This window comes from Hylobates moloch, unplaced genomic scaffold, assembly GCF_009828535.3.
Source record: "Hylobates moloch isolate HMO894 unplaced genomic scaffold, HMol_V3 SCAFFOLD_3, whole genome shotgun sequence".
NCBI lineage: Eukaryota > Metazoa > Chordata > Mammalia > Primates > Hylobatidae > Hylobates > Hylobates moloch.
Window position 1 is genome coordinate 114,114,428 of NW_026652278.1, and position 27,804 is coordinate 114,142,231.

General features: G+C 36.4%; 1 protein-coding gene across 1 annotated transcript in view; it reads left to right on the plus strand.

The window, feature by feature from the left end:
- Nucleotides 1–27,804, plus strand: part of BLTP1 (bridge-like lipid transfer protein family member 1) — a 208,736-nt gene that overhangs the window by 126,365 nt on the left and 54,567 nt on the right. The window contains exons 49-54 of the mRNA XM_058437034.1: nucleotides 901–994; nucleotides 2,523–2,573; nucleotides 6,329–6,535; nucleotides 8,985–9,223; nucleotides 13,984–14,228; nucleotides 16,789–16,894. Coding sequence (XP_058293017.1) covers nucleotides 901–994; nucleotides 2,523–2,573; nucleotides 6,329–6,535; nucleotides 8,985–9,223; nucleotides 13,984–14,228; nucleotides 16,789–16,894 — 942 coding nt within the window. The remainder of the gene's footprint in view (nucleotides 1–900; nucleotides 995–2,522; nucleotides 2,574–6,328; nucleotides 6,536–8,984; nucleotides 9,224–13,983; nucleotides 14,229–16,788; nucleotides 16,895–27,804) is intronic.

The following is a 27,804-nucleotide window of genomic DNA, read 5'->3' on the forward strand; positions in this document are numbered from 1 at the left end:
AGGATATAAACAATACACAAATGCTCAGGTGTCTAAGTTGATATTAAAAAAAAAAAGTTGTCAGTTTTTTCATCTGTTTAGCCAAAGTTAAGAATGACCATACTCATTTTTGGTGAGAATTAGGGAAATGGACATTTTCATTCACTTTTAAATTGATATAAATTGGTTTAATGTGCCTGAAGGTTAATTTAATAGCTTTTATCAGTAGTCTTTAGAGTACATTTATCTTTTGACTCAGCAATTTGAGGTCTGCAAACCTAGGTATAAGAAATGATCAGAATTGTGTGAAAAGATATCTGTACAAAGAAGCAGCCAAGTGTCTGGCATTAAAGAATTGGTTATTTTTATAAACAAACATATGCCAGTTTACAATTTACCCATTAAAATTATACTGCAGAATTTATTAATACGAACAATAATGTTAAATGAAAAAAGTAGGCAAAATTGTTTATGTGATTTCATTTTTTTAAGTAATTAAAATATTTATACCCTCCATTAAAGTCACAGGAATTATATGGACCAAGAGCGCTGGTTTATATGGTTTCTTTTTCCTATTTTTTAAAATTTTCCAACTTTTCTGCAGTAAGTATTATTTCTGAAATGTAAAATGCCATTAGGCTATGTAATGCCAGTAGACTAATGCAGGAATGGCATATTGAAGTGTATATTTTGCATTATTGCAATTTTGACATTTAATATGTATGTGTGTATTAAATGCAGAGAAATGAAAAACTAAGGAAATTTTTTAAAAAGTAGCTCTGAAATAGTTGAAAAAAATTTACCATAACTTTAAAATTATCTTTTGCTACTGAATGTATTATGAATAAAATGTAATTTTAATATGAAATGCAAGTATCTTATATCCAGAATTCAAATAAATATTTTTTTCTCATATTTAAGATGTTTTACATCAAAAGATGACTGAGACTTGTGCTACTGCTCATATTGGTGGGGTTAATATTGTGCTGCTTGAAGGGATTACACCAAATATACAGTAAGTATGTCCGTTTTTATTTTCTTACACTTATAGTTTTAGACAAAACTGGAAATTCTTTGGATAAACATGCTGAATTTGGAGGTTTGTATATATAATATCAGTTCCCAGATACTGAGAATTCTGTCATTAAGAATATCACCAAAAAAAATATTTTAGAAAAATACTTTTTGTCTTTCTAAAATTGGTAGTATATACCTTCATTCCTAACTTCCATTCAGCAGAGCAGTTTCATGTTAACTACAAAACAGCCTTTGATAATTTAGGTCAGATTTTCAGAATTTGCTCTTAATATTATGACTAGTTAATGTTGTGCTACTGTTATCCTGTAACACATCCAACATGACTAAATAGAGGATTTGGTTCAGCATTATAAAAATTAAGTATTAGTCCTAGATTGACTAAGAAGTATGATATGTTACAGCTCTAATAATATTTTAAAAATCTGAATAATGTGATAGCTACCTTGGGGAATATTTCCTGAAATGGATGTTTATTAATGGGCCATAGCTTTCTCCAATGAGTTTTGGCTAAAATCAGCAACCTCAGACAGGGCCCATTCTCAAGACTTCCTGGAGACTGAGGTTTGGTTTGGACCTATAAGTGTAGAACTAAAGACTGTATATTTCATAATAGCTGCCTACTATTCAGATCACATTTCCTAAGAAGTCTTTTCAAGAAAGGCAGGAAATTCTGGTGGTTGTGAGAGATGAGATCTTTTTTTGTTCATTCAATATAGGAGAAGGGGTTATTATTATGTATTAATTATAATATTATTAAGTGCCTACTGTGGGCCAGGAGCCTCACCTATATTATTATATTTAATCCTCACTGCAATTTTGGGAACTGGGGTGGTCTTATCCGCCTTTACAGAACAATAAATTGAGGTTCAGAAAGATCAACATAGTGCCTAAAATACTTAATATAGTCAGTAAGAAGAGATGCCTGAATCTATACTCTTTCCACCTTATGATGCTTCTACTGGAAGTCATAGACCATGGATTCCATGATTCCTTCATTTACTCTAAATTTGAAGTACCATGGGTACATTACCTTCAGAAAGTAAACTAAATTTCTTTAAGTGTCCCATGAGTTTTATTTACTCTATCCTCCTGGATCTCTTCTCTTCATTATTTGTTATCTCTTAAGAGAAGGGCTTCTGATAGTCTTTAACCTTGCAAAACATAATGTTTACAGAACAGATTTTTGATAAAGTATTATATAGCTGATATTTCTTGCTCTTTTTTTCCCCAAGTAAAGACCCTTTAACTGTTTTATTTGAAAAATAAAAGTTATTTATTAGTTACTGCCAAACTCGTAGTGTATTCTTTGGTATTTCATTTTCAATTGCAATGAAAAGGAAATGGAATGGAAAAAAATAGTTCAAATGGTACTTTAAAGGAACATTTCAAGAGTGGGAAATTAGAAAAGCTTTCCAGATGATTGGTCGTATTGTAACTAATTTGTGCATGAATGTTTATTTGCCTCCTTTTTGTTTTCCTGCTTTCTCTTGACTCTTCATCTGTAGACTGGAGGATTTTCCTACATCTCCTACAAGTACAGCCAAACAAGAGTTTCTGTATGTCATATTATTCTTTTTCACGGCTTTGTGATTACTGTAGTATTGAATAGTTTTTAAAATATTTAAATGTTTTTCATGGCTGTGAATTATTTAGCTATTGTTTTGTAGCTGTAATATAGGCCCTTTTATATAATAGATTAAAGCTTACTGGTAATCAAGGAAAACACAGGTAAGGGCTGCTTTTTTGGTAATTCATACCTTGTCTGTCATTGTTGACAAGTTGTAACACTGTAGTTGTGTGTTGCTTGTGCCTTTTCAGACATGTTACTATTAAAATTTGTATGATCAAAGTACTTAATTTTTGATATGATAATGGAAGCTTAAAAAATTCACTCTGCAAGAAAGAGTTTTCACTAACTGTAGAAATAATTATTAAAACACTAATAAAACATCGGTACATCTCAGCCTTATAATTCTGTATTTAAGATGGGGAGAGTTGACTGCTCTGTTAATAGATTTTAATGGCCTTTACTATATGTAAATGTGTGTTTAGTTTCATTCAATAGATGAATGCTAGTCACATCTAGAGAGCCATTTGCATGTCTGCACCATCTGGGTGTGTTGTGGCTTATGTTGAAACTGAACTTGAAATATTGGTGTTAAACAATGGTTTTAATTATTATAATGTTAGAAATGATTCAAAATTCAGTAAGTAGTCAGCATTTCAGAGCCTACCTTCATGCTGACTAGGCCAATTCCATAAACTACTGCCTCCACCCTCCGGTGATCATCTCCGAGAAATAGTGTCTTGTGGAAGAAAAAAGTGTATTTCTCTAGTAATTGGTTTTGAATTTTATATAATACCTAGATTTTACTGTTTATAAACAGTCAAGACCTCTGATAGAGCTCCTGTTAGGCTTTGATCCTAATAAAAGTTAAATGTGATGAACTGGTTCTTCATATCTTTGAGACTACAAATAATTGGCAAATTTTCTGCAGCCCAGCAGAGATTAATGTATGTAAACTGGCCTGTAATTAATGTGAAATATGTATTTTGTGTATTTTTCCAAATTTAGTGATTGTCAAAAATCATTTGCCCATTTGAAGGATCACATTTATATTAGAAGTTATTGGAGCCAAGGTGGGAGGATTGCTTGAGGCCAGGAGTTTGAGACGAGCCTGAGCAACATAATGAGACCCTGTCTCTACAAAAAATTTAAAAACAAATTAGCTAGGCATGTTGGCACCCCTCTGTAGTCCCAGCCACTTGAGAGACTGAGTTGGGAGGATCACTTGAGCCCAAGAGGTCCAGGCTGTGGTGAGCTATGATGGTGTCACTGCACTCCAGCCCGAGCAACAACAAGACCCCATCTTTAAAAAAACAAATAATGTATGTGAGGGTGTGTGTTATGTGTCAAACACTACTTCATTATGGCTTCTACGTAAATGTCCTATCATATCCTATCTGTGGAATTCCACAGGTGTAGTGGTAGAAGTCATTCTTTTGCTTTACTTCTTTCTGCTCTTTCATTTCACAAATATTTGGCAAGTGTCTATTTTAATCTCCCAGGAACTGTTCTAGGCATTGGAAAGAGCAAAAGAAATCAAGAAAGATCATGTCTTTGCTTTATATCTGTACTAGTAATTAAAGGATACCAATTCTTAACTAAAAGTAAGTCTGATTATGAATCAGACTTTTATCATTTGTTTACCACACACTGAAAATGAAAAGCAGAAAATGCAAGTTACACTTCCTCCTTCCTATCAATTTCTTGTAACAGAGTGGATGATTGTTATCCTAATTTCTTTGACTCCCTAATTAGATTTTAAGAAGTATAGTGAATATTTTTTCTTTTCATATTTAGTGTCTGTATAGTAGTTGTACAGATCTCTAAAATAAGGTGGAGAAGAAAAGAGTTCTGAATGGGGGTAAAATAAAAAGTGGAATGTTGTGTGTCTGTGTATGTAATATAATATATCTTGTTCATGTTTTTACTTACATGTGAGAATATACTTATTTTCTTCTATAGATTCTTCCTATTAAAGAAATTAAACACTATTCAGTGCAAATAGCATAAAATAAATATATTAATATTTTTAGATAACATTGTTTCTTCAGTGTATAAACACATGAAAATTTTTAAGTCGTTTTAGTTCATTCAGTTACGAGGGGCTTCACAAACTGTGGAAAATGGAATTAGATATAAAAAAATATAAACTTTATTTCCCAACATAAGCTCCATCAAGTTCAAGACACTTTTCTAATCAGTGATACCATCCATTTATTCCTTTGCTAATGAACGGAGGGTCCCATGACAATGCAGTCTTTTTTACGTTATTAACTGAAGAGAAATGGGCACCCTTTAATTTTTTATTTTTATTTTTTGAAATTAGGAAACAAAAAAAGTCAGAAGGAGCCAAATTAAGACCGTGAAATGGATGCTTACTGATATCCTATCAAAACTCTTAACAGAATTGCTCTTGTTTGACAAGAGGAATGAGCGAGAGCATTGTTGTGGTGGAGGACTGGTAAAGCTTTCCCAAGCATTTTTCTAGTAAAGCTAGGGCTACCTTTCTGAAATCACTCTCTTAATAAGCAGATGTTATCATTCTTTGCCCCTCAAGAAAGTCAACAAGCAAAATGCCTTGAGCATTCCAAAAAACTGTTGCCATGACCTTTGCTTTTGACTGGTCCACTTTTATCTGCTCCCCATGCTGGAGTGCAGTGGTGCAATCTCAGCTCACTGCAGTCTCCATCTCCTGGGTTCAAGCAATCCTCCCACCTCATCCTCCCAAGTAGCAGGGACTGCAAGTATGTGCAACTACATCCAGCTAATTTTTGTATTTTTTCTAGAGATGGGTTTTTTCCATGTTGCCCAGGCTGATTTCAAACTCCTGAGCTCAAGTGATCTGCTCACCTCAATTTCTCAAAGTGTTGGGATTACAGGTGTGAGCCACCATGCCCAGCCATGACTGGTCTACTTTTGATGTGACTAGACCACTTCCACTTCTTTGTAGCCATTGCTTTGATTGTACTTTAGTTTTAGTATTGTACTGGTAAAGCCATGTTTAATCTCCCATTACAATTCTTTGAAGAAATGCTTCAGGATCTTGATCCCACTTGTTTAAAATTTCCATTGAAAGCTCTGCCTTTGGAGTTGATCTGGGAGCAATGGTTTTGGCACCCATCGAGTGGAAAAGTTTGCTTAACTTTGATTTTTTAGTCAGAATTGTGTAAGCTGAATCAATTGAAGTTGTCTATGGTGTTGGTTGTTGTTTGTGCTGTTAATTGTTGGTCCTCTTCAGTTAGGCACAAAGAAGATAAAATTTTTCCTTGCAAATTGACACTTGGTTTGCCACTGTGGGCTTCATCAACATTGTCTTGTCCCTTCTTGAGTTATCCATTTGTAAACTGCTGATTGCTTTGGGATATTATCCCCAAAGGCTTTTTATAAAGCATCAATGATTTCGCTATAATTCGCCCAAACTTCACCGTAAACTTGATGCTTGTTCTTGCTTCAATTTTAGCAGAATTCATGTTGTTTTGATGGGGGCTCTGTCAAACTGATGTCTTATCCTTCTTGGTACTTTAAAGAAGATCCTGTTCACATGTTTTAACAAATGAATATGAGTTTATTTTGGTGCAGAATAATTCTGAAATCTACACGTGGTTTTTTTATAATACACATTTTCCATGAACTTTTTGAAGACCTCTCAAATTTATAAGTATTTTTCTTGCTCTCAATATTTTTTCAAAATTTCTCTTTACTTGGCTGTTGGCTGTATTTTAAGTCTTCTTTCTCTATTGATAGAACTGTAGTGAAATGTAGTATTGCCAAGTCCCAAGCCCTCTACAGTGCCCAGAGAGGGCTGAAGACAAACAATGCTGCTGTGTTCAAAGTAGGAGCTATCAGCATCAACATTCCTCAGCACCCTGCCACCTTACATAGCATGATGGTTCGAAGTTCTCACCAACTATCTAAACAAATCTCAGACCTAATCAGACAACCTTCTACAGCGTAAGTTATTTTATTTGTTTACATTCTGTGATTCCATATACTGCCTCAGGGTATTCATTGCTGCATTAACAAAAGTTTGGAGGGAGATGAAGGGTTACTTCTAAGTATCGACCATTATGGACAGTGGAGCAAGAGGAGAGTAGCCAATCGTGATGATGTGAGAATGACTTTTGATAGCATTAAAGTACAGTGTCATCAATGCAATTGTCAGTATTCCATATTGCATAAACAAAGCTTAAGAGATCTTAGAGATTTGTGGGTATTGTAAGAGGTACTAATAAAAAGCAAATTGATGAATTCCAGGACCATGTCAATCCTTGTTTACTTTGAATTCATTGGAAATTTATGACTGCACAGGTTTAAGAAAGTATAGTAGTAGTCATTTATGTCCCAAGGCAGCATTTGACCATGCCACATAAATGTTTTAAAGGGCAGTAAATTTGAGCATTAACCTTTATTCCCTATGTCTATAGCCTTTGTTCGTGCATCTTCACTGCTGAGCCTTATTCCTGGTCTCCAAAAACTATAACTAATAAAAATACATGGTGGCAGGCATCTGTAATCCCAACTACTTGGGAGGCTGAGGCAGGAGAATCGCTTGAACCCGGGAGGCAGAGGTTGCAGTGAGCCAAGATCGCACCATTGCACTCCAGCCTGGGCAACAAGAGCGAAATTCCATCTAAAAAAAAAAAAACAAAACATGTAAAAGGTTAAAAACTTGTCTTACGTTTTATTTCCCACATCCTATAAGTGGGAAAACATTAGTGTGTCTTTTGAAGGTGTCTCGAAGCTGATTTTTCCAATTGTTCTATCTAAATCTTTAATTTTGATATAATGTTTAATCATGGCTGAAGTTGACTAAGTAGTAAAAATTTAAATGTTTTTCCTCTGAACAGAAATATGGAATCCAGAGTGTATACTTAAATTTTAGTTTTAAAATGCTCCAAGGAGCTTTTCCTTACTATAGTATCAGTAGAGTGTAGTAGTTGAAAAATCAGACCCTGGAGTCAGATTGATTGGGTTCAGATCCTAGTTTCAGCACTCTAGCTATGCTTCCTCATTTGCAACGTGGAGACAATAGTACCTACTTAAAGTGGGATGAATGAGACAAAGCACACAATGCACTAAGAACAGTACCTGGCACTCAAATTGTTATTATTATTGTTATTGTTGGGGTTGGTGTTGTCATTCTTTTTTTTTTTATTTTATTTTATTTTATTTATTTATTTATTTTTTTTTTATTATACTTTAGGGTTTTAGGGTACATGTGCACAATGTGCAGGTTTGTTACATATGTATCCATGTGCCATGTTGATTTCCTGCACCCATTAACTCGTCATTTAGCATTAGGTGTATCTCCTAATGCTGTCCCTCCCCCCTCCCCCCACCCCACAACAGTCCCCGGAGTGTGATGTTCCCCTTCCTGTGTCCATGAGTTCTCATTGTTCAATTCCCACCTATGAGTGAGAACATGCGGTGTTTGGTTTTTTGTCCTTGCGATAGTTTACTGAGAATGATGTTTTCCAGTTTCATCCATGTCCCTACAAAGGACACGAACTCATCATTTTTTATGGCTGCATAGTATTCCATGGTGTATATGTGCCACATTTTCTTAATCCAGTCTATCGTTGTTGGACATTTGGGTTGGTTCCAACTCTTTGCTATTGTGAATAGTGCTGCAATAAACATACGTGTGCATGTGTCTTTATAGCAGCATGATTTATACTCCTTTGGGTATATACCCAGTAATGGGATGGCTGGGTCAAATGGTATTTCTAGTTCGAGATCCCTGAGGAATCGCCACACTGACTTCCACAATGGTTGAACTAGTTTACAGTCCCACCAACAGTGTAAAAGTGTTCCTATTTCTCCACATCCTCTCCAGCACCTATTGTTTCCTGATTTTTTAATGATGGCCATTCTAACTGGTGTGAGATGGTATCTCACTGTGGTTTTGATTTGCATTTCTCTGATGGCCAGTGATGATGAGCATTTCTTCATGTGTATTTTGGCTGCATAAATGTCTTCTTTTGAAAAGTGTCTGTTCATGTCCTCTGCCCACTTTTTGATGGGGTTGTTTTTTTCTGTCATTCTTAACAGTGGTAGTAGTAGTGGCAATAATATCAGTAGTAGTGTGTAATGGTTAAGTCATAGAATTTGGAATCAGACAAATCTGAGTTTAAATCTCAGTTTTGTAATAATGATAAGAATCATCTTGGCAGTATAACATTCTAGGAGTCTTATATTGTTATTACTTTTTCTTGTCTACTTTTCCATATCATCATTGTTCAACAGTTGTTTTAGAAAGTCTGAATGTGATCTGATATTGGAAAGAAAACATCTATTCACAGTATATATTTGCTATTTTTCACTGAGAAATCCAATGATTTTCTACAATAAAATGGTACGTCCTGTGTTTATTTTTTAATTATTTTTTTTTGCTTTCTAGCCCACAGCCCGTAAAAGAAGATATTGCAACCCCACTACCTTCTGAAAAAACCCCAACAAGCGTTAATCAAACTCCTGTTGAAACAAATGAATTTCCTCAGCTACCAGAAGGCTTAGAAAAGAAGCCTATTGTTCTTAAATTCAGTGCCATGTTAGATGGTATAGCCATTGGAGCAGCACTTTTACCATCTCTGAAAGCAGAATACAAGATGGGAAGAATGAGAAGTCATGGAATGACAGGTAATATTGAATTCTGAATTCACTCTCTTAAAATTTATGATTTGTTTGAGAAATTAGTAATATTTTGATAAAAAGGTAAATTTGGTTTTATAGATATTATAAGTAATTTTGATTATAACATTTAAAGTTCATTAATGATGTTCTCTAGTTAAGTAAAAATATCAATCCGCCACCCCAATACCTTGAATGGCCAGAATGAACTCTTTTGAATTCCATAAAATTATTCAACTATGGAGGCCATTTCTCCAATTTAAACTTAAGTTGAATAAATTAACCTATTTCTACATCTATTAAGTTTTTAATAGACTGAATAACTTGGTTTATTTTCATGTTGGGTTCATTTAGTTCAAATCAGGGGTCATTTGATTTCTTGAAAACAGCTAATTCGGTATGGTTTTGTGACCCTTATATTAATATATCCTATCTCAAAATTCCTTGCTTTTAATATTTATGAAATTTATCATGTATACAAAGCATGTAAATTATGCATATACACATTTTAAAGAATAATTAAGTACTGTGAACTCACCAACCCACAGTATAGCCTAAGAATTGGCACATTACCAATACTTTGAAGCCTTCTTTGGCCGGGCGCGGTGGCTCACACCTGTAATCCCAGTACTTTGGTAGGCTGAGGTGAGTGGATCACCTGAGGTCAGGACTTCAAGACCAGCCTGGAAAACATAGCAAAACCCCATCTCTGTTAAAAATACAAAAATTAGCTGGGCATGGTGGCAGACACCTGTAATCCCAGCTACTCAGGAAGCTGAGGTAGGAGAATCGCTTGAATCTGGGAGGCGGAGGTTGCAGTAAGCTGAGAGTGTGCCACTGCACTCCAGCCTTGGCGACAGAGTGAGACTTCATCTCAAAAAAAAAATGGCAGTCTTCACTTTTCATGGAATTACTACTATCATGAATTTTGTCTTACCCATTCTTTTGCTTTCCCATATAGTTTTACCATATATGTATATACTCATAAATGATTTGAAGTTTGCTTTTAGCTGTTTTGAACTTTATTTATATGGAATCTCACATTTTTTAACTAGGAATTTTTTTATTTGACTAAGAGCTCCTTACATGTTTATATATATAAAATGCCAGTTGATGGTTCTTTTTTTTGCTCATTTTACCATTAAGTCATTTGTATTTTTCTTGATTCGCAATAATTCTTCATAAATTCTATATATTAACTCTTTGATATCATATGTTTATATGTTGTCACCTAGTTGGAGGCTTATCATTTAACTTTTTCTTTTGATCAGCAGACATTCTTCATTTTAATGTAATTGAATTTACCATTATTTTTCCTGTATGATGTGTATTTTTATGTCCTGAAGAAATGCTTCTCTTCCTAGGATAATAAAGATATTCTGTTACATTTTTTCTTGAATGTTTTGAGTTTTGCTATTCATATTTAAGTTTTTAATCTATCTTAATCAATTATTATTGTTCTTAGATTTGGCATGGGGTAGTATATAACTAGTGGTCATTGTATATAACCAATGATCTCAGCATCACTTATTGATTAATTTATTCTTTTTTTTCAGTGGCATATAATCCAAAAATTAGTCACATCTTAAGTGTTATTTTTAATGTGGGAGTCTATTTCTGAGTTTTCTATTCTGCTTCATTGATCTCTTTGTACCAGTGTCATGTTGCTGCCTGACTTTTTCTTTTTCAGGAATTGTCCTAGCTATTTTTGATCCTTTGCTCTTTCGTCTATGTTGTTTATTTTTATTTTTATTTTTATTTTTTGAGAAAGGGTCTCATTTTGTTGCCCAGGCTGGAGGGCAGTGGCATGATCACAGCTCTCTGCAGCCTTGACCTCCTCAAGTGATCCTCCAGTCTCAGCCCTGTGAGTAGCCAGGACTATAGGCATGCACCATCACATCTGGCTAATTTTAAAATTTTTTATAGAGATGGTGGGATTTCACTGTGTTACTTAGGCTGGTGTCGAACTCCTGGCCTCAAGCGATCCACCTGCCTTGGTCTCCCAAAATGCTGGTATTACAGGCATCAGCCACCATGCCTGGCCTCATAAACATTTTAGAATCAGTTTAAGTTCCCTGAAAAAGCCTGTTTAGGTTTTTGTAAGAACTTAATTGAATCTATAGATTTATGTGGGGAGAAATGACAACTAAACAATATTCAACCTTCCTATTCCTGAGTAAGTCTTATTTCTCTGTTGTTTAGGTCTTCTTTAATGTTTTTGTATAAAGTTTAAAATTTTTCTACTTAAAGGTTTTTGTGCATCTTTTACAAGATGTATTTATTTATTTAGATATGTAGGTATCTTGTGGTGTTGTAGCTATTACAAATGTTATCTTTTATAAAATGGCATTTTTCTAAACTGTTGGTAGTCTGTACAAGTGTGCTTGATGCTTTTATGTTAATCTGATACTCAGCAACCACATTAAACTTATTACCAATAAGTTGTAGATTCTTAGGAGTTTTATCTATAGACAGTCATACTGTTTAAACAGCAAATAATGATACTTTTGTTTCTTTCCAACTTTTATTTCTTTTTCTTGCCTTATTGTGCTTGCCTTGTCCCATTTTCTTAAAGGAATCAACATTACATGAATAAGTCTGATGTCTGCTGTAGGTTTCTGCTATCAGGTTAAGAAAATGTACTTATTTTCCCACTGTGCTTAAGAGTTTCTATGAAGAATTATTGGTAAATGTAATCAGATACTTTGTTCTGTATCTAATGAAATGAAAATGTATTGTCTCTTTTATTCTGTTAACATAATTTAAAAATATATACATATATATGCAGACATGTACATATTTTTATAAGTGTGTGTATACAGTAGCCCCTGCTTATTCATGTGTTTTGTCTCTTCATATTTCAGTTACCTATGGTCAACTGTAGTCCAAAAATATTACATACAATAAGATATTTTGAGAGAGACCATATTTACAAAGATATTTACAGAACTTTTGTTACAGTATAAGTGTTCTATTTTGTTATTGTTGTTGTTAATCTCTTGTTATGCCCGATTTATAAATTAAACTTTATCATAGGAGTGTATGTATAGGAAAAGACATATATATGGTTTGATACTATCTATGGTTTCAGGCATCCACTGGGGATCTTCCCCAAATAAAGGGAGATTACTGTATATGTGTACTCCCATCTCTAGCATTTTAGGCTTTCTTTATTAAGAGTAATTTTGCTGAACATTTAGACCTTTCTATTACCAGAAAGAGAAGCATTTTAAAGTAAATTTCCAGATTTGGCAGAGTCAGAAGTCTTAGGCCTTCAGATATTAGAGTCCAGGGCTGACAATAAGTTGCACACATTTGGTCATTTATTCAGGGCACCCATGAAATACAAGGGTCCACAGAAGCAGCAAGTCAAAAGCCACATAGGCAGTTTAGGATCCTAGAGTAAACATATTGTTAAATATCCAGAGAGATAAGTACCCAAAATTCTTATTGAAATTGAAGGAAAGGGATAAAAACAGTAAAAGAATGACTATACTAGTAATAAGGGATGACTCAGTAACTGAGCCCTAGGATTATTTCAGTCGTGGTGTTTTTATTTCAATCTTGGTGTTTTTATTTGGTGGTATGCTAGCAATAGTAGTGGTGGTAGCGACAGTGGTAGACAGTCCCCACCCCTTGCAGCTTGTAAATGATAGTCAAGGAGTCTCTTGGTTGGAGTAGTGAGAGGAAATCAGGGCAGTCGTGACTCATCTGGCCATTCACAGATGCCCCAGTTGGTGAGTGAGCATTTTTCTGTTTTTGGCTAACTCATTCCAGGTGCAAACATTAGTTAATGACTGTAGTGAATGTGACATATGGGAGATGACCCTTGATTAGTATTTTGAAAAAAAGAGAATTATTTCTGGCTCAGTTGAGAGCAGTAGGGATATATAATAAATTATATACGTAGGCTAAATAGGCAATTTCATGATGTTTGAGTGGAGAGGATTGGTAACGTACAGAAGAATATCAGTAGATTTTGTTGGTTTGAAAGGAGCATGTGTATGTACATTACATGTGTAAAGGGCAATAACAGATCTTGATTTTAATAAGGCTTCTCCTCATGCCCTTATAAACTGTTGGAGAAATATGGACTGAATAATAGTAAAGCTGGTATATTTATATTTGTTTGAACAATTATGTGCTAGATTATTGATTTAAGTGTTTAAAGTCAATAGTAAACTAAAATTCATAACATATCCTTATTTGATATATGGTCCCATGAATAATTATGAAAGTCAAAGAGACATATGTTTGTATAACTTTATACTTTATGAATGTTTCAGGGAGTACAATTTAATTGATTTGGTAATTTTAGCCACTTCCACACTGAATCAGGATCAGTAGACAAATATGTCTTATTGTTAACTACCTACTATTCTCTGTGAATAAAGCACTGTGTGGACTGGGGAATTTTTTTTTAACTTGATTAATTTTCTTGTTACAATTCTTCTATAATAAGGGCACTTTATTTCTGTTCTACCTTCTATGAAATAAAGAACATAAGTGTTTTTCTAGTGCCTAACACACTGCCAGTCTTAATAAATAATGCTTGCTTAATAATACTGGCTTAATAATACTTGCTGATTGACTTGCATATTTAAAGATAGGGAATATTTTATAAGCAACTTTAAAATATCCTTTCATATGTTTCAAGATAGGTTTGGGAATATCCATGCATTTTTCTTAGATACGCTTTTTGGAAAAAGTGAGGAATGAATGAGTGAATGAACACTAGCACGAACAATAACTTTTCTCATTTCTTACAGGTGCACAGACAAGATTTACATTTGAACTGCCAAATCACAGATTGCGTTTTACTTCAAAAGTTTCTGCCACAGATATGTCAACCATTCCTCCTTCTGCCAGTCTTAACCTTCCTCCTGTTACCATGTCAGGGAAATACATAATGGAAGAACATGATAGTTATTCGGATCAGGTGTGGAGTATAGACGAACTGCCTTCTAAACAAGGTTACTATTTACAGGGAAATTATCTACGTTGTGTTGCAGAAGTAAGTTTACTTTAAAATTTTCTTATTCTTCAAAGTTAGGAGTCTTCAAGATTTATATGTACCAAAATATGTAGTAATCCAAACTTTTAAGGTAAAGTCTTAAAATCGTTTGTTTTCACAGAAGAATTCTATACCAAATCAAGTGTGTGTGGGGGGCTGTATGTGTGTTTTTGTGTCTGTTAGTCTGACTACCCTATAGTTTTATTTACACATGCTTTTAAAAATATGTGTTAGTTATATATTCCATCTCTGCAATGTTTTCATAGTTCAAATGATTATTAAAAGCAAATCGCAGCTAACATTCATTATGTGCTTTACACGCATTGACTTCTGCAGTGCTTAAGTAAATCCTATGAGGTAGAAATATTTGTTCTCATTTTGTAAGTGAGCAGACTAAGCCTTAGCAAGGTAACAAATTCGTACAGGTATACATAATTATTAAGATAATCTAAAGGTCATATTGAAAGATAAATTAGACTTACAGATTAATTTCTTTACTAAGGTTAAGTTGAAAGTAGCATATCTAATTCCATCATAATTTTTTCACTTTATATTTGTATAGCTGTCAAAAGTTTAAAAAGCATTTGGACATATTTTTCATTTGATTTGTGGTAAGCAGGTCATCTGTTATTTTCCTAATTTGATATAAACTTGAAGTGGAGAAGTAAACACCTTTCCTTAAGTCTTGAGACCTAGCTATCAACGGAGAGAGGCAGGAGCCATGCCTCAGTGGTCTGCCTCCAGACACACTGTGCTGTGTCTCAGCTCACCTTGTCAGTTTGTCAAAAATAGTTGTAACTTTATGAAAAAGCAATGTGCTATTTGTTTTATAAATTTTGTTCTCCAGAACCTGAAGCATCTATAAGAATGCTCTTTGAGTTCTCTGATAGAAATATAACTACGGGGGATTTACCTTCTTTAAGTCCGATTTGCCTTCTTAGGTCCTGCTTGCCCTGGAACCTCTCTAAGAGTTAGGATTTCTGTATATGAAAAACAAGTGTACAAAAAAATAGTGTTCAAATTGTAACAAGTCAAAGATTTACTGAAAATATTTTAAAGTGTATCCCACTTGTACTTTCTACTCTGAAAACTAAAAGCCCCAAGCTCTAGTTTAGCAATACTATTATTAATGTTCCATTTAAAAGAAAATACATGAATACAGTGTACTGTATAATTCCTTGCTAATACTAGATATTGGAAAGGTATAAGTTTGTAACGAGGCAGAGCACAATCCCAAATTTAGTAAAAAATGTATTTAATTTCAACCAGTTCAAAGACTCTAAAATTGCATCCCTCTTAGAGTTGCCTATTTTACTATGGCCTGAAATAAACATACCTGAAAGTAGTTTCTGGCAAATTGGTTTATTAACTAATTAGTTTATTAACTAATTTGCCAGAAATTTAATACTTTGTACTAGTCATAGGACACAAATTATATTAAACCTTAACTGGATATCTCTGATGATTTGCTAATTCACTCAAATGTAAGCCTGAGACCCAGAATTTTGTTGGTTTTTATTCATAGCTGCATCCTTAGCACCTAGCATGGTACATAGAGTAGACAGTCATTAAATATATATTTGATTAAATAAATCTATTTTTGGCTGGACATAGTGGCTCACACCTATAATCGCAGCACTTTGGGAGGCCAAAGCAGGCAGATCGCTTGAGGCCAGGAGTTTGAGACCAGCCTGGCCAACATGTTGAAAGCCTCTCATAGTGGTGGGTGCCTGTAGTCCCAGCTACTCAGGAGGCTGAGGCAGGAGAATCGCTTGAACCCAGGAGGTAGAGGTTACAGTGAGCCAAGATTGCGCCACTGCACTCCAGCCTGGGTGACAGAGCAAGACTCCGTCTCTAAATAAATAAATAAATAAATCTACTTTTACTTAACCCGCCTATGATTCTAAGACCACAAAAGTGGCCATTAAAATGATCATTAAAAGTAAATTTTACTCTAGGAGAAAATTTAATTTCAAAATTAGCATGTTAAATATATAACTTTGATTTGCTCCCCAGACTTCTCATACCTTATTAACTACTGTTATTAAAAAACAAAAAAAAGGCCGGGCGCGGTGGCTCACGCCTGTAATCCCAGCACTTTGGGAGGCCAAGGCGGGTGGATCACGAGGTCAGGAGATCGAGACCATCCTGGCTAACACGGTGAAACCCCGTTTCTACTAAAAAATACAAAAAATTAGCCGGGCGAGGTGGCGGGCACCTGTAGTCCCAGCTACGTGGGAGGCTGAGGCAGGAGAATGGCGTGAACCCCGGGGGACGGAGCCTGCAGTGAGCCGAGATCACGCCACTGCACTCCAGCCTGGGTGAAAGAGCGAGACTCCTTCTCAAAAAAAAAAAAAAAAAGATTTTGGGAGTGTACTATAATAGTGTCTGGCCAGTAACGTATTAGGAACGCTGAATATTTTTAACTTTTCTTCAGTATATGGATTTCAAATCATATGGAGATAATTATCTCTTTTTCCTCAGTTTAGGGTGATTTATGTAAGAAAAAAGTGTAAAGCTAATGTAATCAGTGTTAATCTAATATGATTTTGTCTGGCAGGTTGGTTCCTTTGAACATAATCTTACAACTGATCTTCTAAACCACTTGGTATTTGTACAGAAAGTGTTCATGAAGGAAGTTAATGAAGTAATACAAAAAGTTTCTGGTAAGATGATCCTAGTACCTTATAGTATAGGTGTAGGTTTTTATTCTCATTGACTGTGTGATGTCCCATATGTCTGTGGTATAAGTATTGATCCAGCATTTGGATATGATTGTCAAATAACTCCTAAGAAACTGTGCATTCCTTTTATGGCTTTTCCACCTACAGTGTTTGCTTATCATTTTTGTCATGTATAATATACACATTTAAGATTCATAAACTTCAGAAAGCTCCTTTATGTTTCACCCTCAAAAAAGAAAAGCTTACAGTATGTCTATTAACCAAATTAATCATACTCATTTGGGAACAACATTTAGATAACTACTAAGATTTCAACCTTTTATCTATACCAGGTGATGGCTATATGCTGGCAGCATGGTAAATTGTCTGTAGAAACCCTCATTATATTTTTCCTGTTCCTCAAGAATAGCTTACAGTTGAGCTTAGTCATTGCTCTACATTTTTCACAAGTTAAAGTATTAGGGAATTAGGGTGAAAAGTTGACTCTGTATAACAGTTCTTAATGCTGGTATTTTTAGTATGAATGTTATCATGTTAAAAGAATATTTAAGCCACATCCATAAATTGGCATCAAAAGGAGTTTCCTTTATGCTCATGGATTAATTCATTCATTTAACAAATTTATGAAGTATCTAGGTATTCAATTACAATTTTGATGAGTTCTTTGAATGACAAGAACAGGGTGCTATAAGTCTGTGACATAGGAGAAGCTAATCTAGTCTAAAGGATCAGAAAAGGCTTCTCAGAAAAAGTTGTATCCCAAAACTTAAGAATGAAGCTTGGTTTGGCAAGAAAGGAGAGGTAGAGAGGATGCAGGCAGAGCATATGTACCAGTATTTGATAAGGGTCTAAAGGAGGACAGTGCTCCTTGGATGAAGGAACTACATTATGTAGCAGCTGTGTGAGCAACCGGTTTCCTTGATTCTCCTGGGCTGGTTCTGGTTGCATCTGAGGTCAGGAAGCTACTTAATGATCATATTGAGAAAGCCCTGCAGAGCTGTAGAATTTTACAAGTTAGGTCTTAAAAGATCAGATCATTGGTAGCCATGGAGTTTTTCTGAAAATGGTTGACTAGAAATCATTAAGGAAGAAATAAATATATAGTAAAATTCCTTTCTGCCACTGAAGAAGCCTTAACTTGGGAAACATACACAAGTTTTGGTGTGTCCCATTTACCTGGTAAAAATCACATTATGACATCTTTTATTATAGGAAAGTCGTTAAGAATATATCAAGCTGGTAAACTTATGAGTTCTAAAGAATATTTTCAAGATGGTTTTATTACTGAAAAAATATAAGCCAGGCATGGTGGCTCACGCCTGTAATCCCAGCACTTTGGGAGGCCGAGGCAGGCGAATCATTAGGTCAGGAGATCAAGACCATCCTGGCTAACACGGTGAAACCCCGTCTGTATTAAAAATACAAAAAATTAGCCTGGCGTGGTGGTGGGCGCCTGTAGTCCCAGCTACTCGGGAGGCTGAGGCAGGAGAATGGCGTGAACCTGGGAGGCGGAGCTTGCAGTGAGCTGAGATGGCGCCACTGCACTCCAGCCTGGGCAACAGAGTGAGATTCTATCTCAAAAAAAAAAAATATATATATGCACACACATATATAATATATATATTATATAACATACTATATAATATATATTATGTATTATATATAATTAAAAAATAAATAGACTCTTACATGAACTAATCTTGTATTTCTTATGGTAAAAAAACAAGTGTTGTAGAGTTCCTAGTATCAGACTGTCAGGGTAAGCCTCTCTTAAGGTAGTTTTGATTAAAGAGAAAGGCTTTTCTTAACCTTTAGATTGTAGTCAGGAGATTAAAATATATCCCAAGGTCTATGAAGAATAAGATGGACAAAGAGGACTGGAAATTAATATTTCTAACCATGAAGACTTGCTGTTTACTGTGAGAGAATCAGATGATAGTTACAAAGGAGTGGCTAGATCTGCTCCTTGAACCATTTCTTTCTGACTTTAGTGGCAGCCATGAACCTTGAGAAAATAGCTAACATGTAAATCACATATGATTTAGCTGGCCACAGGGCCTGATGGCACATAGGCATTCACTTATTCTGTCAAGGCCAAAGAACATAACAGAATATTGAGAGGGAATAGTTTGAACCCTTGTAGCTCAAATTTCTCAGTACTCTGATCTCTGTATTGCTTCTTCCCTCTCTCATAATCTTCAGTTATTTTCCTTGTTTTTTCTTATATTCTTCTTCATGATTTTCCATCATGTTACATTTAGTGTTAGCACATTTTCTATTATGTAGGAAGACTAATGTTCATAACAATCATCAAGTTTGTTAGGAAAATACTTTTTTAAAAAATTGATTATCTTATTTGTCCACGAACAACTTTCAAGAATGCTTGGGTTTCAGAAAGATGTGAGTAAGCACTGATCAAGTAAACAGAAAAGACTATTTTAATGTACAGCCATGTACATCAAAAGTACATGTACAGCCATCTTAGAAGCATATAAGGAGGTTACCATCTTAGAATTGGGCCATGTATATGTTTGTTGATAAAGACATAAAATACTATGGAATTAATGCAAATAATATAATAGTGTCTCTTATGGTTCCATAAGCTAAAATTATTGTGCAGTATGTTTTGTGAATGGTTGAGCTTTTGCTTTTAAATTTTAAACTTTTCTTTCTGAAACTAGATAAAGCTATTCAAGGTAGTGATAGGCAAACACAAAACAAATAGGCCTTTAAGGTGTGCTCATGCATCAAACAGTTTTTTGGTTTTTTTTTTTTTTGAGATGGAGTCTCACTTTGTCACCAGGCTGGAGTGCAATGGCACGATCTCAGCTCACTGCAACCTCTGCCTCCCGGGTTCAGGCGATTCTCCTGCCTCAGCCTCCCAAGTAGCTGGGACTACAGGCATGCACCACCACACCCAGCTAATTTTTGTATTTCTAGTAGAGACGGGGTTTCACCATGTTGGTGAGGATGGTCTTGATCTCTTGACCTTGTGATCTGCCTGCCTTGGCCTTCCAAAGTGCTGGGATTACAGGCGTGAGCCACTGCGCCCAGCCCATCAAACAGTTTTATCTTCAGAGATGGATTATCAAATGAACAGACACAAAGCCATTTTTTTTTTTGTAAAACAACTTGAGTATAAGAAAAATTAGACAGATGTGAATCTTCACAAAGCTCTAGACATTTAGAGTATTAGTATTACAATATTCAAAGTGAAAGTGTGCTAAGCAATGTAAAAATCTAAGATTATTTCAGATATGTTAAAACATGTATTTATTTAGCAAAATGATTTAAGAGAATATGAAAAAGTGAAAGGCTTACATTCAGACTGTCAGAAGAAAATAGTATGTTAAGGAAGTATACTGTTAGGTAATATAACATGAAGATTTCACTCTACTTACTTAAGTAAGTAAGTAGAAAATTGAAAAAGAATCTGCTTTTAACCAAGTGAAAAGGATAATTAAAAAGCATAAATATTAAGAAAATGGAAATTGATGAGATATTTGCCTGTTTATGAGAATAATTAGAGAAACAATAAGCCTATCCAACCAACTTGTATATAAATCTACAGGTCCAAATGAGACACATCGAAGTTATTTAAAAGAACTAATGGAGGACTTCTTGGTACCTCTGAGAATGCACTTCAGTAAATCATGGGTATCAGGAGAGGTCTTCAAACACAGGAAAATTGGAATACCTAACTTAAAGAGGGTAGGAAAGAAACCTCAAGGAACTAATACCCCAAAGGCTAATCCAAAAAAAAAAAAAATCTGATGTTTTTTACTTAGTCTAGTCTCTCTTAGGAAATAAACTCCTTAATAACATTTCTTAATTCATGCTAATACTTTTCAGAAAAATATGAGGCTAACTATAATTTCAAAACAATTTAAACAAGTTAATAGCTTAATCAAGTATACAGGATATGATGCACTTAAACATATATTTATGCCATACTGTGAAATAAAACTTGATTGACACAAAAGTAGGAGGGTGGGCCAAGATGGTCAATTAGAAGCAGCTGTAGTCCAGGACTCTCACACAGAGGAATGAAAATGGTGAGTGAATTCAGCACTTTCAACTGACGTATTCAGTTTCTTGCTTTGGGAGAGACTAGGCAGACAGCTCCACCACGGAGGGCAAGAAAAAGCAGGGTGAGGTGATGGCCCACCCAGGAGCAGCAAAAAGCCAGGGAGCCCCCACCCCCAGGCAAAGAAGGCTATGTGTGACTGTGTGACCCTGCCCGGGGAAACCAGGTTTTTCCCACAGATCTTTGCAATCTGTGGATCAGGAGATTCCCCTGTGAGTCCTACCACCGGGCCCTTGGGTCTGAAGCACAGAGCTGTGTGGAGTCTCGGTGAAGCGGCCACTTGGGCATGCACAGAGACACAGGAGTTTTGCATATTCCAGCCCTGGGAATTCCAGCAAAGCAGGAAATCCATCCATGCATTCCCCTAGGAAGGAGGCTGAATCCAGGGAGTCAAGCAGTGTCATTTTACAGACCCCACTCCCAAGGCAACTCACAAGTTAAGAACCACTGGCTTGGAATTCCAGCTGGCCAGCAACAGAAGGCTGGAGACTGCCTGAGACGGCCCCTGGGAGAGCCGCCATCTCTGCAGTTCAAGTCAGCAGGTCTAGCCTGCCTGCTCCAGGGAGTCCAGGCAGTCCGGACTGGGAGGAGTTCCCCACAAGACAGCACAGCTGCTATGCCAGATTGTGGCAAGACTGCTTCTTTAAGTGGGACTCCGGTCCATCCGTCCTCACTGGGCAGGGCCTCCCTGCAGGAATTTCAGCAACTCCAACCAAGGTTATATATACAGAACTCACAGAACTCTGATCTCTCCCTGGGGGATGGGGTGCTGCCATCTCTGCAGTTCACCTGACTTAGCGTTTTCAGCCTACTGGCTCTGGAGAGTCCCCGTGGTCTGGATGAGGGGCGTTTCCTCCACGGGAGCACACCTGCTCTACCAAGGGGCAGCCAGACTGCTTCTTTAAGCAGGTCCTTGACCCCATTCTGCCCAACTGGATGAGACCTCCCAACAGGGGTCTCCAGACACCTCCTGTAGGAGTGTTCGGTCCAGCATTAGGTCAGTACCTGGGGCAGAGGCCCCAGAGGAAGGGGCAGGCTGTCATCTTTGCTGTTTCACAGCCTTCACTGATACCTGGTGCAGGAGGAACTCAGAACACTAGAGTCTGGAGGGGACCCCCAGCAAACTGCAGCAGCTCTACAGAAGAGTGGCCCCACTGTTAAAAGAAAAATAAACAGAGAACAACAACATCAACCAAAAAGCCCCACAACAATCCCATTCAGAGGTCAGCAACCTCAAAGATTGAAGGTAGATATGCCCACAAAGATGAGAAAAAAATCAACCCAAAAATGCTGAAAACTCAAAAAGCCAGAGTGTCTGTTCTCTCCCAGATGACTGCAACACCTCTCCAGCAAGGGCACAGGACTGGGCTGAGGCTAAGATGGCTGAATTGACAGAAGTAGGCTTCAGAAGGTGGGTAATAATAAACTTAGCTGCGCTAAAAGAACATGTTCTAACCCAGTGGAAAGAAGCTGAGAATCGTGACAAAACGTACAGAAGCTGATAACCAAAATAGCCAGTTTAAAGAGGAACATAACTGACCTGTTGGAGCTGAAAAACACAACAGGAGAACTTCACAATGCAGTCACAAGTATCAACAGCACAATAGACCAAGTGGAGGAAAGAATCTCACAGCTTGAAGACTGTCTTTCTGAAATAAGACAGGCAGACAAGAATAGAGAAAAAAGAAAACGAACAAACAAAACCTCTGAGAACTATGGGATTATATAAAAAGACCAAACCTATGACTGATTGGGGTACCTGAAAGAGATGGCGAGAATGGAACCAACTTGGAAAACATACTTCAGGATATCATCCAGGAGAACTTCCTCAACTGAGCAAGATAGGCCAACATTCAAATTCAGGAAATGCAGAGAACCCCGGTAAGACACTCCACAAGAAGATCAACCCCAAGATACATATTCGTCAGATTATCCAAGGCTGAAATGAAAGAAAAAATGTTAAGGGCAGCCAGCGAGAAAGGCCAAGTCACTTACATGGGAAACCTATCAGCCTAATAGCAGACCTCTCAGTGGAAACCCTACAAGCCAGAAAGCATTGGGGGCCAATATTCAACATCCTTAAAGAAAAACATTTCCAACCTAGAATTTCACATCCGGCCAGAGGTACAAAGAAGAGCTTGTACCATTTCTATTGAAACTATTCCAAAAAAAATGAAAAGGAGGGACTCCTCCCTAACGCATTTTATAAGGCCACTATCATCCTCATACCTAAAGCTGACATAGATACAACAAAAAAAGAAAACTTCAGTCCAATATCCCTGTTCAACATTGATGCAAAAATCCTCAACAAAATACTGGCAAACCAAATCCAGAAGCATATCAAAAAGCTTATCCACCACAATCAAGTGGGCTTCATCCCCAGGATGCAAAGTTGGTTCAAATCAATAAATGCAATTCATCACAGAAACAGAACTAAAGACAAAAACCACATGATTATCTCAATAGATGCATAAAAGGCCTTTGATAAAACTCAACATCCCTTCATGTTAAAAACTCTGAATAAACTAGGTATTGAAGATACATACCTTAAAATAATAAGATATATATGACAAACACACAGCTAATATCATACTGAATGTGCAAAAGCTGGAAGCATTCCCCTTGAAAACTGGCACAAGACAAGGATGCCCTCTCTCTTGCCACTGCTATTCAACATAGTATTGGAAGTTCTGGCCGGGACAGTCCAGCAAGAGAAAGAAAGTGTATACAAATAGGAAGAGAAGTCAAATTATCTTTGTTTGCAGATGATAGAATCCTATATTTGGAAAACCCCATTGTCTCAGCCCAAAAGCTTCTTAAGCTGATAAGCAACTTCAGCAAAGTTGTGCAATGTGCAAAAATTGCTAGCATTCCTATACACCAACAACAGGCAAGAAGAGAGCCAAATCATGAATGAACTCCCATTCACAATCACTTCAAAGAGAATAAAATACCTAGGAATACAGCTAACAATGGAAGTGATGGACCTCTTCAAGGAGAACTACAAAGCACTGCTCAAGGAAATCAGAGAGGTCACAAACAAATGGAAAAACATTTCATGCACATGGATAGGAAGAGTCAATATTGTGAAAATGGCCATACTGCCCAAAGTAATTTATAGATTCAATGTTATTCCCATTAAACTACCATTGACATTCTTTACAACATTAGAAAAAACTATTTTAAAATTCACATGGAACCAAAAAGAGCCCAAATAGCCAAGACAATCCTAAGCAAAAAGAAAAAAGCTGGAGGCATCACACTACCTGACTTCAAACTATACTACAAGGCTACAGTAACTAACACAGCATTGTACTGGTACAAAAACAGACACATAGGCCAATGAAACAGAATAGAGAACTCAGAAATAAGACCACACACCTACAACCATCTGATCTTTGACAAACCTGACAAAAAACAAACAGTGGGGAAAGGATTCCCTGTTTAATAAATGGTGCTGAGAAAATTGGTTAGCCATATGCAGAAAATTTAAACTGGACCCCTTCTTTACACCTTATACAAAAATTAACTCAAGATGGATTAAAGACTTAAATGTAAAACCCAAAACTATAAAAACCCTAGAAGAAAATCTAGACAATACCATTTAGGACATAGGCACCAGCAAAGATTTCGTGATGAAAACTCCAAAAGCAATTGCAACAAAAGCAAAAATTGATGAATGGGATCTAATTAAACTAAAGAGCTGCTTCTGCACAGCAAAAGAAACTACCATCAGAGTACACAGACAGAATGGGGAAAATTTTTTGAAGTCTATCCATCTGACAGATGTAATATCCAGAGTCTACAAGGAATTTAAATTTACAAGAAAAAAAAACTCATTAAAAAGTGGGCAAAGGACATGAACAGACACTTCTCAAAAGAAGACATTCATGTGGCCAACAAACGTATGAAAAAAGCTCAGCATCACTGATCATCAGAGAAATGCAAATCAAGACCACAATTAGATACTATCTCACACCAGTCAGGATGGCTATTATTAAAAAGTCAAGAAACAACAGGTGCTGGTGAAGAAGCAGAGAAAAAGGAATGCTTTCACATTGTTGGTGGGAGCGTAAATTAGTTCAGCCATTGTAGAAGACAGTGTCGGGGCAATTCCTAAAAAATCTAGAAGCAAAAATACCATTTGACCCAGCAATCCCATTACTGGGTATATACCCAAAGGAACATAAATCATTCTATTGTAAAGATACATGCATTTGTATGTTCATTGCAGCACTATTCACAATAGCAAAGACATGGAATCAACCTAAATGCCCATCAATGATAAAGAAAATGTGGTACATATATACCATGGAATGCTGTGCAGCCACAAAAAGGAATGAGATAATGTCCTTTGCAAGGAGGATGGAGCTGGAGGCTGTTATCCCCAGCATACTAATGCAGGAACAGAAAAGCAAACACTGCATGTTCTCACTTATCAGTGGGAGCTGAACAATGAGAACACATGAACACAGGGAGGGGAACAACACACACTCGGACCTGTCGGCAGGGACAGCAGGAGGGAGGGCATTGGGAAGAATAGCTAACGGATGCTGGGCTTAATACCTAGGTGATGGGTTGATGTGTGCAGTAAACCACCATGGCAGACATTTACCTATGTAACAAACATGCATATCCTACAGAACTTAAAATAAAAGGTTGAAGAAAAAGAAAAGACAAGAGTAGCCAATATTAGATACATAGATAGATCATAATAGTAGATTCATATTTTCTTTCTTTTTTTTTTATTATACTTTAGGTTTTAGGGTACATGTGCACAACGTGCAGGTTTGTTACATATGTATCCATGTGCCATGTTGATTTCCTGCACCCATTAACTCGTCATTTAGCATTAGGTATATCTCCTAATGCTGTCCCTCCCCCCTCCCCCCACCCCACAACAGTCCCCAGAGTGTGATGTTCCCCTTCCTGTGTCCATGTGTTCTCATTGTTCAATTCCCACCTATGAGTGAGAACATGCGGTGTTTGGTTTTTTGTCCTTGCGATAGTTTACTGAGAATGATGTTTTCCAGTTTCATCCATGTCCCTACAAAGGATACGAACTCATCATTTTTTATGGCTGCATAGTATTCCATGGAATGCTTTGTTAATGCTAGATAAAAATCTTGTAGTTGGCCGGGCGCGGTGGCTCACGCTTGTAATCCCAGCACTTTGGGAGGCCAAGGCAGGCGGATCACGAGGTCAGGAGATCGAGACCACGGTGAAACCCCGTCTCTACTAAAAAGTACAAAAAAAAAAATTAGCCGGGCGTGGTGGCGGGCGCCTGTAGTCCCAGCTACTCAGAGAAGCTGAGGCAGGAGAATGGCGTGAACCCGGGAGGCAGAGCTTGCAGTGAGCCGAGATTGCGCCACTGTACTCCAGCCTGGGCGACAGAGCGGGACTCCGTATCAAAAAAAAAAAAAAAGAAAATCTTGTAGTTTACTGGTGTAAATGCTTGACAGCTAAATGGTTCCTAAATCTGAAATGTGTGTATCCAAAAAAGAAAAAAATCTTGCTTTTTCCCTTCAGTTTTTAAAAGTTATTTTACATTTTAAAGTTATTTTGTCTTCTGCATGGATACATAGGAGTGTCTGCTTCAGATTATATAATTGTAATGCTGAATTTTTTTGTTTTGATAATTAATGCACCCATTTGTGTTTTGGCACTGTGTTTATTTTTATATTCTATAAACATTTATCATGTACTGCCTAGAAGTGGAATACAAAAATAAACAACAGTATCCCTGCTCTCAAGAACCTGTCAGTCCAGTGGAAAAGAAAACAAAGTAGACTACACAGTGGAGTTAGAGATGTGTTCTTGGTTCTGAGGAGTTCTCTACCTTTGCCTGTGCTTCTTAGAGGAGAAACTAATTCTTGATTTGACTTTGAATTAGGAGTTCACCAGGGAGATAAGGAAATGAAATTTACTTTTATAACCCAGGGCCTAGAACAGTCCCTGGCATACAATAAGAACCAAATAAACATTGATTGAGAGAGAATAAGAATGAATGTGTTTAAACACATAAGTCTAAGAAAATATAGCAGTAGGTTTCATAGAAGAAAATAATGGGAAAGAAGGCTGAACAGGTAGACAAGGTCTAATTAATGTGGATTGGGCAAATATATTTGAACTGTATTTTAGACGTAATGAGGAGCCATTTAAGAAGCCATTTAAGATCTCCATCAGTGATGGACATAGGCTAGTAACAGAATCCTGTTAGAAAATTGCCCTTTTGGCAGTGTTACAGATAACATTTTATTTTGCTGAATCCCATGTACATGTTTTTCAGTTCTCATTTTACTGACCTCTCATCAGCTTTCATCAGCTTCTTAAAGTATTTTGTACCCTTGGTGTCCTTGACACAAAACAGGTTGAGTATTGGTTTTCCAAAGTAATTGGTACAGGAAGTGTTTCAGATTTTGGATTTTTTCAGATTTTGGTATATTTGTGTATACATAATGAGATGTCTTGGGGCAGGGACCCAAGTTTAAACATGAAATTTATTTATGTTTCATATACACCATATACACATAGCCTGAAGATAATTTTATAAAATATTTTAAATAATTTTGTGCATGAAACAAAGTTTTGACAGCATTTTGGCTGCAGTCTCACATGAGTTCAGATGTGGAATTTTCCATTTGTAGCATCATATCAACATTCAGAAAGTTTTGGGATTTTGGATTTCGGATTAGGGATGCTCAACCTGCATTTGCTTTTCCTCCTGCTTCTCTGGCCTCTCCATCTTTATGTCCTTCTTAGAGGCCCTCCATCTATACACTGCTGTGAAATGAAGGTTTTCCTT